The 12,279-nt window shown below is 37.0% G+C and overlaps 3 protein-coding genes across 3 annotated transcripts; all 3 read right to left on the bottom strand.

Moving 5' to 3' along the window:
* Positions 1 to 270: 270 nt before the first annotated feature.
* Positions 271 to 3,630, bottom strand: MGP4 (Nucleotide-diphospho-sugar transferase family protein). Its single transcript, XM_086237115.1, has 4 exons — positions 2,654 to 3,630; positions 1,883 to 2,044; positions 1,057 to 1,272; positions 271 to 900 (listed from the first exon to the last, which is right to left on the bottom strand). The coding sequence occupies exons 1-4, from the start codon at positions 3,134 to 3,136 to the stop codon at positions 691 to 693; spliced, it is 1,071 nt and encodes a 356-aa protein (XP_086093241.1). The 5' UTR covers positions 3,137 to 3,630; the 3' UTR covers positions 271 to 690.
* Positions 3,631 to 4,102: 472 nt separating this feature from the next.
* On the bottom strand, positions 4,103 to 7,379 carry ABIL1 (ABI-1-like 1). Its single transcript, XM_086237452.1, has 9 exons — positions 7,081 to 7,379; positions 6,335 to 6,417; positions 5,620 to 5,770; positions 5,439 to 5,538; positions 5,263 to 5,355; positions 5,033 to 5,117; positions 4,851 to 4,903; positions 4,626 to 4,732; positions 4,103 to 4,537 (listed from the first exon to the last, which is right to left on the bottom strand). The coding sequence occupies exons 1-9, from the start codon at positions 7,171 to 7,173 to the stop codon at positions 4,358 to 4,360; spliced, it is 945 nt and encodes a 314-aa protein (XP_086093578.1). The 5' UTR covers positions 7,174 to 7,379; the 3' UTR covers positions 4,103 to 4,357.
* Positions 7,380 to 10,189: 2,810 nt separating this feature from the next.
* On the bottom strand, positions 10,190 to 12,125 carry LOC147290513 (uncharacterized). Its single transcript, XM_086238497.1, has 2 exons — positions 11,963 to 12,125; positions 10,190 to 11,496 (listed from the first exon to the last, which is right to left on the bottom strand). Exon 2 carries the CDS (start codon positions 11,491 to 11,493, stop codon positions 10,291 to 10,293), a length of 1,203 nt encoding a protein of 400 aa, XP_086094623.1. The 5' UTR covers positions 11,494 to 11,496; positions 11,963 to 12,125; the 3' UTR covers positions 10,190 to 10,290.
* Positions 12,126 to 12,279: the final 154 nt, after the last annotated feature.

Here is a 12,279-nt window from a genome sequence, read left to right on the forward strand (position 1 = left end):
TAGATTTCATTGGATTTTTAAAATCTATTAAATCTGAGTTAGGAACACTCCCTTATTCTTTATCCTTTGGTTTATAAAACTGTATTCTTAATTATTCTTTCAGTTGCATTTTATAAAACTTTGCTTGCAAACTAGGGAACTAAACATTAATAGTAATGATAGCTTCTGAGATCTTCAAGTCTCTCATGTCTATGTTTATACCAAGTATGGATATTTAACCTGAAGGAATCTAATTAATGTTTGTAATGTTTCGTGGCCAAAAAAAAAATGTTTGTAATGTTTGAAAAACAATAAGCTAATTTGCATTGGGCATACTGCGAATGAATATTGAATTGCGAACAAAAATGAACTTCAACAAAGAGCTTAATAAAAAATGTAAGCAATGGAAACAAGGCATGAATTTGTATATTACAACTAGTTTCAATGGTTGTATGGGCTATCTGAAGATTCTGAACCCCTCCCAAACATCAAGTGAATGAAAATTCCTGCCTCATTTATAGTCCATATTCATTTCTCTGAAGAAACCATCGGTCCAGAAAAACAGTTGGCCAATAACACCAGATACCCTTCCATAGTCTGTCGCAAAAACCATCATGCAGGAAGGTCAAACAAATTGATGGGAAGCATTTCCTGTCGGCTTCAATAGGACAGAGCTTCTACAGAAATAGATATCCATGATGTCTTTCAATCTCATATCTTCCCAAGAGGGGACTCAAGGGCATAATCATCTACCAACCAGAGACCAAAATCATGGAAGCGTTTTATCTTCTTGTCGAAACCTGTGATATAATTATTGTGGATAATGACATGCATCCCTTTAGTTTCCTGCACCCATGTCTGGTTCTTGAAGTATAATCCTCCAGTTGGAAATGCTGCCTGTGGCAGCAGGTAGAGATCCACCTGCAGAGAGTCATAAACACAATCCTTAGAGGATCAAAACAATTTGAGAAGATATGACATTATAAACTTCTTGTAGCATATATGGGGCCTAATATATGCTAGCAGATTGTACATATTGTAGGAGACTATCAAGCAGAACTTTCAAAGTGAACATACCTCACTAGCAGTTTTGTTTAATGCCCAGTTAAAAGCAGGTTGATCATTTGCTTTCTTTGCTTTGGACCATGGCTGCACTTGAAGTTCTTCAATCCACTTCTTCATAACCAATTTTGCTCCGCTGGTTGGACGTAGGAAAATCATGCAGCTGCATATATAAGTGCGCCCTTTCTTTCCTGGAGGTGGCAAATCATGAGAGTGCTTCAGAGGTTTGACCTGGTCACCCAAATAGAAGACATCACTTATAAATATAACAAAAGAAGTGCAGTTATTTATGCAGTAATAGACTAAAAAGAATACTACTAAGAACTGTGACAGCTAGAACACCTTTATCTGATAATCCTTTCAGTTGTTTGATTTACAGCAACACAAAGGCAACAACTATTTTTTATTTATTAAGGATACTCTCTCTCTAGAATTCCAAGAAGCAGCAGTTCAATCATTATGTGGACAGCATCTGGAAGATTGTAGAGAAAAGGGACCAAGCATGCTCCAGATAGAGCAAGGTGGTGTGTGTAATGAAGGATCTGGTATTTAACAATAATCAAATAGTAGTTTGGTAGCATCTTACTGTATTTGACTGGTATCAAAATATCCACTCAATATTCAAACATTACATCCACCAAAGAGGCACAACTTTATAATTCCCCTTACTATAGAAAGAAATATTAAAGAAACTTCAAGTGCATGTTATTTACTATTAATCAAGCTTGTGCTCAACATATTTCATGTGACTGGTGAACATAGCGTTTAGGACAACACACGCTTAGTGTCTGTTTAAAATTTAGCATGCATCAATAGATAAAACCAAAACTGGTGTACTTACTGCAGTCATATCATCTGTGAAGTACACATCATGGCTCCCTTCAAAATAGGGAAATGGATCACCCAACCAGACCATATCAACATCATTGTACATAACATTGTACCCGAGCTCCAAAATGTTCAATAGGTGGCGTGGCCTTCGGGAAGTAAAATTGAAGAATCCCTACACTAGGAAACCAATCAGGATTACTTTTGAAAGAAATTAAAGCCAACAATTCATGAGGATAAACAATTCCAATTATTATAGACAGGCTCACAGGAGACAAAGATAAATGCCAAGAGAAGTAATAAAATCCAAAAAATCGAACCAGAAAACAATATTCTGGCGCAAAAAGCAAAAGAAATTAATTTTTTTTCAGGTTTAGTTGTGAGGTGATCTTTGGTTTGGGGAGGATGCAAAAACAGGAGTACATTTGAAATTTAGCATTTCAAAGATCATTGAAATTTGCATATCAAATTCATCATTGTCTCAATGCTGTGACAGGGAGGATTCATTGGTGTTGCAAACCTTATATTCAGGAAATGGCATTAGTGTATTAGGTCGTCTTGCACAAGTACACTTATTCAGTATAAAAACAACTAACCATTTTACAAAGTGGAATATGAGGACCCACAAATGCAGAACCAATACATGAGTATCACAACAAAATCCATTTACAAGTACTTCAATTAACCAACATTAACTATAAATAAACTATACCAACTATAAGCTCAAACTCCAGAATATATATTAAATTAAACCAAACCCAGATGTTAGAATCAACCATAATACCTGAGAACCAAACTTATGGGCAGTTTGAGCATCGGGTGCAGGCGGGACAAGCACTGCGTGACCAGGCCACCGTTCATTCACCTTATAGAGCGTAGCATAATCTTCAGCAATCACAAGCACCTTGTCTTGGTGCTTTTGCCTGGCAATGCTTATCAACCAGTTGTTCAAGAACGGCAAATAAGGCTGGCTCACAGCACAAACAATGACAGTCCCATTTTGGGCCACAAAGGACGCAGCTTGAGCCAATGTGTAGTCACGCCACTTTGTGATTGAGGACCTGGTGGTGGTTGAGAATAGGCTGTCTCGCATGCCCACCCAGGGAAAGAAGACCCCCATGACCACCATGAGAGCGAGAAGGACTAGAAGGCCTGTGGGGCTGAAGATCGAAAAAGATCTTTTAGAGTTCGATGAAGAGCGTGGGGATACTGGGTACGGATCTGAAAGTGGGTTGTGAAATGGTCTTTGGTGCAAGAACGTCGACATTGCTTCAGGGATTGAAGCAACAAAACCCAAGCAAAAAGATCAATATAAGTTTTAATTGATTGTTTCGATCTGATATCTGGGTAAAAATTTGAGGTGGGTCTTTTGGAAATTGTTGAAATCCAAAGTAAAAGTGTATCAAAATGGGAGCATTGGATTTGCATATACGAAATAAACCAGAAAAGCTCTGTTTTATATATAAAGATGGAAACTTTGAATGGATTTTGCGCTTAGAATTGAGAAAGTGTGTTGGGAATTGCGAATTGGAAGAGGATTCAGAGAAAATGAGCTTATTGTTGAAAATAATTGAAATTGGATGTGGCAGGAGGTGAAAACTATGAAGGTGCTGGTGTTTCACAGTCAGAGTGAGGTTGTTTCAGTCTATATGGATCTAGAGGTTCGGCTCTGTCAGTGTTCGAATCCGACTTCGTGCACCCGGTGGTAAAGTATAAACAAAACGACCGTCATCTTGTCGGACTTTAATTACTTGTATACTATGTCGTTCAATCAAACGACCAGTCGTAATGTCGCCTAGCCAGCTCAAAGTAAATTTTGAATACCAATTAACGGTTGCTCAAAATTTGTACTTCATTTGAGTAACTTTGTTCGTAATGTGGTATGTTTGGCTAGAGATAAACGACATTTTTTACTCATCTTCAAAAGATCTGAATTTTGGGATAGCCAAAATCTAAATAAGAGAATTAACAGTTAACCACCATTATCATCATAAATTTTGAGCAATACTAATACATTTTCAATAATGATAGGAAGACCACATATGTACCACCTCTCTGATAAAAATATGAACTACTTGTATTTGTAGGTCTCATCTCTATTAAAGAGATGGTACACAACAATATCGAAATATGGTCTTTCTAGCATTACTCGGTACATTTTTACACACTGGGTCCCAAAAGCCGATAATTTAGAAGACGTATCAACATGGACATTCAGTTATCTACTAGAAACTAATGCAATCATTCCTGAGATCTAACATTCAACAACCAGACTTCATTACAGGACTTCTGTGCACAATTTGCTCATTATTAAGCAGCTAAGTGAAAGGCTTGGAGTGGGAAAAAAAAAAAAAAAAAAAAAAATTTGATTTCAAGCAACTGATAAACCAATGGCCAAGAAGAGCTCCTAATCAATATGCAAAGGAGAGATTTACAGGCAAATTGACCCACAAATGTGACTCTGTGAGATGTTCAGATGGTGGCATCTTTAACTTGTTTTAATGAGATCTCGTGTGATCGACCTAGTCTTCAGCTTATTCGATTTCTGTCTGACAAAGAAAGCTGATAGCAGACTTTTGCTGCGAACAGGGACATGCACAATCTCACGTCGCTTTGGGTTATCAAATGACCTGAATGCTGTCAATGGCCTGGAACCATCCAACGCTTCCTGCAAGGAAAAGGAATTCTCATAAGCTTTCAAGTTTCTATCATCTTTCAATACAGGGACCAAAACTTGGAGGATAAGCATAGTTTACCCTGTGTCCAGCACCCAATTGTTGCGTAACCACACCAGAAGCAGGAACTCCGCTTGGTAGCTGAAGGTGAGTTGCTGAAGATTTTGTAGGGGTATTACTTTCATTATCTACATTCACAAGAACTGAAGCATAAGGAACTACCAATTCTCTAGTAAAACTTATGCATTTACAGCTCATTGAAACATGAATAGGTGATAGGATGATGTTTCGTCCAGTTCTACATACCTAAAAGATGGAAAACACCAGAAGTTTTTACAGAAATTTTTGTTTCTCCGGTGCTGCACAAAGGAAAATATCCTAATCATTTATTCTTTTAGAAATGTAGGAAGCAAAGATAAACAGAAAACAAATTATTATTAAACACATTGAAACTCTATGCAAGATTTTCCTTTCCTCTTAGGGATTACCTAGTTGGAGTGTGCGGAGTCCCTTTCAACGTTGACTTTGTCTCTGAAGCTAAATGCCAGGAAAGTGTTTTTGATGCAGCAGCGCCTAAATGTTACACATTGTGGCAACACCAAACTCATTACTCGTGTACGAGAAGAAAATATAAAATCCAATGTTATAAACTAAGAAGCTCAATGACCCAGCTAAAACTGGACTTGAAAGCAAATGTCCCAATAGGAAAATGACATACTTGAAGGCTGAAGATGTGCTCTTGCTTGATAATGATGTTGCCTAGTATCAGTCTGTACGAGTGGACTAAAATGTACCTTCTTATTGACAGAATCTAGCAACAAAGACACAAAGGAAATAAATGTAAAAATCCCATTGTAAACATGGTAACTTCAACAATATAATATTTGGCCTCACTTGGTAAAATGTAATGCTTGTGATGTCTCGGGATGAATGCCAACAACTGCTGCTGCCTCGAACCTTCTTTATCCATGTACGTTTTGCAGGTAAGAAGTTGCTAAATTATGAAAGGAAGTTTGCTCAGCTCTATCCATTTGATATCCTCTCTACTCTAACATAGACAAATGTGAAAACTCACCTGATTTAGGCAAGTAACTTTCAGATCCATGGTTGAGACATCTAAGGTTTGCTGCTCAAGAAGGTCAGTTAACTTGTAAGCCACAGTGCCAAGGTGATCAACAGCATTAACAAGGGCCCGTACAGCATAATCTTTCAGGTTATCCAGCACCCTAGCACATATTTTTAAAATAAATTTCAGCAAGGTAATGATGCATAAAAACATCACGGCATAACAAAAATCAGACAGGCAATGGTTAAAGCATCCAGATATGTGTGACATGTTATAGTATCATCTCTCTTCTCACCAACTTTTGCAGATGCCACATATCACCAAACTGGATATTGATTGAACAAATAATTCCATATCCATATTGAAGAGGATAAGGACCCAACACACGAATGTGAACCTCCTACATGCAGGCACTAATACAGTACCAAATGCAGTGCTTGAAAAGGCTAAGTATACATTTACATGATTCATTTTATTAAATTCTGCTACACCCACTATAACCTCTAGCAATCCAGGGATACTCTACCTCTACGAAAGCACTGAAAATATAGTCTACATTACTAGTTGGATCTGCTTAAATCTATAAGGGTGTATAGTCACCAGGGGGCACATCTTATAAGAACAGTTTGGCAATAAATTAGGCTTTCAGAATAATTTGCCCATGAAACTAAATCGCTTTATATGCATCAAGTAGAATCATATCTAGTGAAAAAAAGATCCTTACATTTGTTTCTGCTCGCTATGAAGATAAGACTTCTCACAATATTCTGCGGCAGAATAAAGCTGAGGCCTTAAGTTTTTGAGTTCCTGAAATAGACATAATAAAAGGAACCAACCATTATAAAAATGCAACATCTTTCTCTTCAAAGAGCATAACTATGTCAATTGAATGGAAGCTATTAAGTGAAATACAAATAAATACATGATATATTAAGAAAAAAAAAAATATGGGTATGACACAATCAAATTTAACAATACATCCAACATTAATTCATTTTCGAACATACCCAATACCTAATGCCAATTTAATGCATATGATTCAATCATTTGGCAATAAAAAAAGCATCCTCTATAGAACAGTAGATAACATTAAGAACCTCAACTGCCTTAACAAGTACAAGACATTAACTACTAAACATTCATTGCTAATAATTATGCTCGGTGTAAATTACGCCAGACTTGGTAAGAAGATTTTGGATCTCAAACTTGTCATTAGACAAGAAACCAAAACCCCACAAATTCAAGGAGCCTAGCAGAGCTACAGTATTCCAAATTCAATATGAAACAAAACCAAAGCATCACAATCATAACCAAAACCGAGTTTAGAGCCAAAATACAACAAACAACCAAATAACAAGCAAGTCGATCAACAACGAAATAAATATCAGATCCAGTCCCAAAATCTCTCACTCTCACTCTCACACACACACACAAACACAAAGACACATAAATGCAAGTGTGAGATTGAACCTGTAAGGCCTTGACGAAGCTCTTGCTACGCTCCATTGAGACCTCGTCGAAGGTCATAGCCGGATTGACCGGGCGGGGTTGCTCCAACTCCATCTTTAACCACCGAACCAAATTCGACGACCAATTACTTCAAATTGCAGAACAACACCATACAATTCAATATATAATTACAGCAATGGGTTAGATTTGGGAGGTTAGGTTTTTGGTGAGAGTGAGTAAGAGAGAGAGAGAGAGAGTGAGTGAGGTAGAAGCAACACCGATGGAGAAGTAGTTTTTTCGTTTTTTTTTTTGTTTGGAGTTAAATGGAAGTGAAAATGACAGGCTATTTATTGCGAGCGTTATTACACATGTCTGGGACAATGGGGTAGTTGATGGAGGCCGATTTTCAGAAATTAATTAACGGCAATTTGTTGCTTTCGGAAGGCGGTGGGCTCTGCTTTATCATTTATTCTTTTCTTTTCTTTTTTTTCTAAATAAAAAATCAGGTGAAACCAAAAAGGCTATATTAGTCATTAGTGTATTTGATCAGTATATTGGAAATTAATCTTTGGCTAGCACATACGTGAGAGTTTAAGCGATATTTAGTATGTTATATTTTAGCATTTTGATTCTCATAACTCATTCCTCATTAGATTACATATTAAATGGAGTTTTGTATAAATTATAGTTTGAATGCTTTAAATGATCCTTTAATCTTCATTTTTTCATCCAAGTTCCAACAATTGAGCTCCTATACGAAGCAATATGAAATCTTTGGCTTATGTCTACTTCCATTTTTTCTCATAACAAAATTTTTGTGGGATCATTTGTTGTTGATTCCTACTGGTATAAATGCAATGCCTGCTCACCTCAACCTCCTGCTAAAGATTTTGGTATTGAACTTTCTTCTGCCTGTCTCTGGTTTGCTTAAATCATTTAAAAATAGGTTTACTTAGCTCATCTTAGAGTGTAGAAAAGGCTATGCAGGTGAGTGAAATTTCAGCAGTTTTTATTTTTAGTTTAAAACTTTACCTCACCCCAAATTACAATCCTGAATCCTGGCTTGGCCCCTCATAACACTTGATGGAGGGATCTAGCCTATATCAGATGTCATTATGGAGCAATGATGGTCTATAATACTGAAGATCATAGAGCAATGATTGTAGAGGAATCATTAGGATCCCAGGCAAATTAAAAATGAAGGCAATTGACAGGACATAACACCAAGTCATCATCAAAAGCTTCATATGTAATCTGCCCCCACAATTTCTGCTTAATGGCCTGAGTCATTTGGCCCCCTGTCTCACAATTGTTAGGACCATCAATTAGATGACACCCTCATCAAGGCTTGCTCACTTTGGAAAAGGACACTCATTGGACAAGTTTTTAAGTGCAACGGCATTATACAACGCATTATTTTATATTTATTCATCACATACTAATTAAATGATCAATTATGTAGAGTTTTGTATTCATATTCGTGTGTTAATCATGTGATTAATTATTGTGAGATAAACATTGTATACATCCGTTGCAAGTAAGAGAAATTATCCACATGACACTAAACAAATGGTGAGGGCAGCAGGGTCTTCTCCTAGATGGCCAATATTATACTGAGAAGAAAGGTCATGCATGGCTACACTTTTCATGTTAGAATAAGCAGAATCCAGCTCATGGGCATCAGGCATAATGCATCTCTTAAGCTGCTGCCTGCTGCCATTCTTTCCTGTCATCTGAGTTCATATTGGACCATCCAAGACTTTGGGGTCAACCCCTCAAGAAAAGTCACCAACTAAATTTTCTTACAGTTACACTTGCACACCTACTAGCCATATAATAAGATGTGAAATAACAGGTACACTTGCACACCTACTATTCAAGACTTTGATCTAACACATGGAATATATATATATATATATATATATGTCTAGCTGTTCTAGAAGTCTACATAACATATAAATCTAAGCATAGAATTGTACATGGTTAAAGAATAAACATCAAGGTCAAATTCCACCAAATTATCATTTGTCATCATTTAAGCTTGCTTTTCATTTTAAGCTACTCACACCACTAATAGTGATTTAGTGATATTTTTCTCTCTTAAAAATGTTTTAAGTTTAAATATTTCTCACCCGAATTATAAAATTACGTACAATATGAAAATATACGAGATTAGCTTAAATGGTGAAGGTGGATGGAATAGTTTGTTAGAAATAGGACAATTTCAGGGCAGGGCTGACTTTAAAAGTAGGCATATGAGGCAAAAGACACATACATGCAAGTGTGTTGAGACCTCATCAAATGTCATGGCCGAATTGACCGGCCGGGTTGCTCCAACTCCATCTCTAACCACCGAACCAATATTGACGATCAATTACTACAAATTGCATAACAAGACCATACAATTTAATATATAATTACAGCAATGGGTTAGATTTGGGGGGTTAGAATTTGGTGATAGTGAGAGAGAGAGAGAGAGAGAGAGAGAGAGAGAGAGAGAGAGAGAGAGGTAGAAACAACACCGATAAGTCTCTTTTTCTTTATGTTTATCTGCAAATTAAACTACAACAATTTAAACCCCAAATGGTCAAATACAAGTTTTTAAATTTAATTACATGAGGGGAGAATGCTTTCGTGGTTATATATATGGAAAATGCAATGTGTTATAAATTAATGCGTGTTCTTACTTGAAACATTTGAATTATGCAGCTTGTGTTGTTATTTTCATATTTTAAATTTTATCTCCGATTTTAGGGAGATTGTCTAATGATTGATGTCGAATTTCTTCTCGGAACGGCACACCATACTAGATCCTTGCATTGTTGGCTTGAATGGTTTGTTAATCCTTAGCCATTTGCATTGTATGGTTTATTTGGGACGAGTGTAATTTGGAACTCATCGTTACTAAACCCATTACTTTCATTTGTTTTCAAGATAAACACTGTTTTATAGATTGATGATTGTAATTTACGAGTGGTGATGATTATATATTGACATAACAACAACAACAACACACACTCACACTTCCCCAAGTTATAAGAGAGAGATAAAAGTAAGGCCTGAGAAGTAATCCAAAATTCCAATATGCAGTGAGTCATAAAACGTATAGAGAGAGAAGGATTCATTCCAAGGCCATGGCCTAGCTCTAATCTAAAAGTTTATTCAACATCAATAGTAATAGAGAGTTAAACATGTATCCTTGTAATTAAAGATGTCATCCTAAACTCGAAGCTAGCGGAGTAAATCAAATGGTAGCATAAACCAAAGTGCACGTGGTGTAGCGAACTCGGGCCAATAATATCTCTGAGAGTAAAGTTGTGCACTTGTTCCGTCCTCTAAATTGAAAATTCCTGCCATATGATATGAAAATGGTACTTCGGCACTTGCCCTTTTCAACTGCTCCAATACAGTACGTGAATCATCGATGTAGTATATGGAATTTGGCTGGCACCCAAGATATCTTGAAGCCAAAACAGACATGGATGGACTGTGATCACCCACGAAAAGAGCCTCGTCTTCAATGCTTTTTACCTCAACCTGCTGAACAATGGATCCATCTATGTCGTTGAACACCAACTTGTAAACCATGAAGAAGCTCTCAGTCACCTGCCACTCGTCCTCGTTATTGAGACCTTGACGCGTTGCTTCATTCATTAAAAATCTTCGAACATGCAGTATGTCTCCCTTGGTTGATTTGACAAGATATGCCCGAACGCATCTTCGGAACTTCATATCAGTTGTAGGCTCTATCTTTGCTTTGTGACGCCGTGTCCAGTTACTGCTGCTTTTCCAATCGAATGACACAACTATTCCAGACTCATTTCGCCGTGCTATGTTGCTGCTCATGCTTTTCACATCGAATGACACAATCATTCCCGTCTCAGTTTCAACTGCGTAGACTTGGCCTTTATAAAGAATAGCATCAGAAAACACAGACCGTTCCTCTGTGATGCAAGGGGTCCAATCCTTCTGTCCTCCTTCAATGAAAGCAAGCGAGGGTGTATTGATGGACAGCGCTATTGCCACATAATTATCTTGATTCAAAGTGAGATCACCGGACACGTTAACCTTGATGTTACCTTCAGGAAGGATGAAATCCACGCTAGGGAGACGACGAATGGGCACTTCTTGACAGAGAGGGTTGAAGAGATTTATAAGAGGAAATTCGGCAAACTCTATATCAGTTACTACTTCAGCCAACCATCCATTACCACACCCACAACAGTAGCTAGTGGTCTCAATCTCATCCTCACTGAAAGTAGGCACTGGTAACTCAATAGTAATGTTGTCGTAGAATTTTCCTTCAAAAACGCTGTAGAATCGCCCAATCTTCCTTGAACTATTTTCTTGGGTTATTTTTGCAGGGATCATAAGCATGGGAAGTACCTTGGGCGCTGGGGGTGCAACCCATTCTGAAGTACCAGCAGCAGCCATGTTCTATGGCAGGGTTTCAATATGGTAAATTAAAGCAGAGTATATAGACTATGACAAATTGACAATTAAGAAAGAAAGAGGCAGACTGAGAGATTAGAACCAGAAAAGAAGAAAAGAGGCTTGCTTTAATAATGAATGAATGGTAATCGATGCATGGTGACCTTTAATTTATATACACAATTTAAAACACCAAATCCTTTAGGATTAATGAAGGGAAATCATAATTTTACAAGAACAAGGAAATTAACAAATATATGAACCATTCCCTCCCTCCCATGGAAAAAGACCAAAGACTCAGTCCTCTCTTACCTAGGAAAGAAGATATTAACCATTCCCTCCCTAATTGATTATCTCAGCAAAGCCCCCAACAATTACAGCCCTTATTATAAGAATGGAATTAGCATGCATTTAGCAATCAATTTTTTTTTTAATATGATTAGCCCTAGATTTAGAATCAGTGAGTGAGTACCTGAGGGTGTTGAAAATAGTGGAGACGGTAGAGGCCAAGCTGGCTTATAGGTTAGAACTTAGAGTTGCATGCTGGGGAGAACCACATCTAACCCAAAATTTATCATTAAAAACCCCAAATTATAGAACCAGAAATGAGAGAGGAAGAGAAAGAGATGAAGAAATTTATCTGTGATTCGGAAATTCCAAATTCAAATGAGTTCAGAACCCTACACCCCCGAACCAAATTTACATAACATTTTTTTTTTTCTTTTCTGGTATAATTTACACAACTTATTTAAGTCTACATTTTTTATTTTTTATATTTAATTTCATCAT

The sequence above is a fragment of the Dryas octopetala genome, chromosome 3 (assembly GCF_963921425.1).
Source record: "Dryas octopetala chromosome 3, drDryOcto1.1, whole genome shotgun sequence".
In the NCBI taxonomy this organism is placed as follows: Eukaryota; Viridiplantae; Streptophyta; class Magnoliopsida; order Rosales; family Rosaceae; genus Dryas; species Dryas octopetala.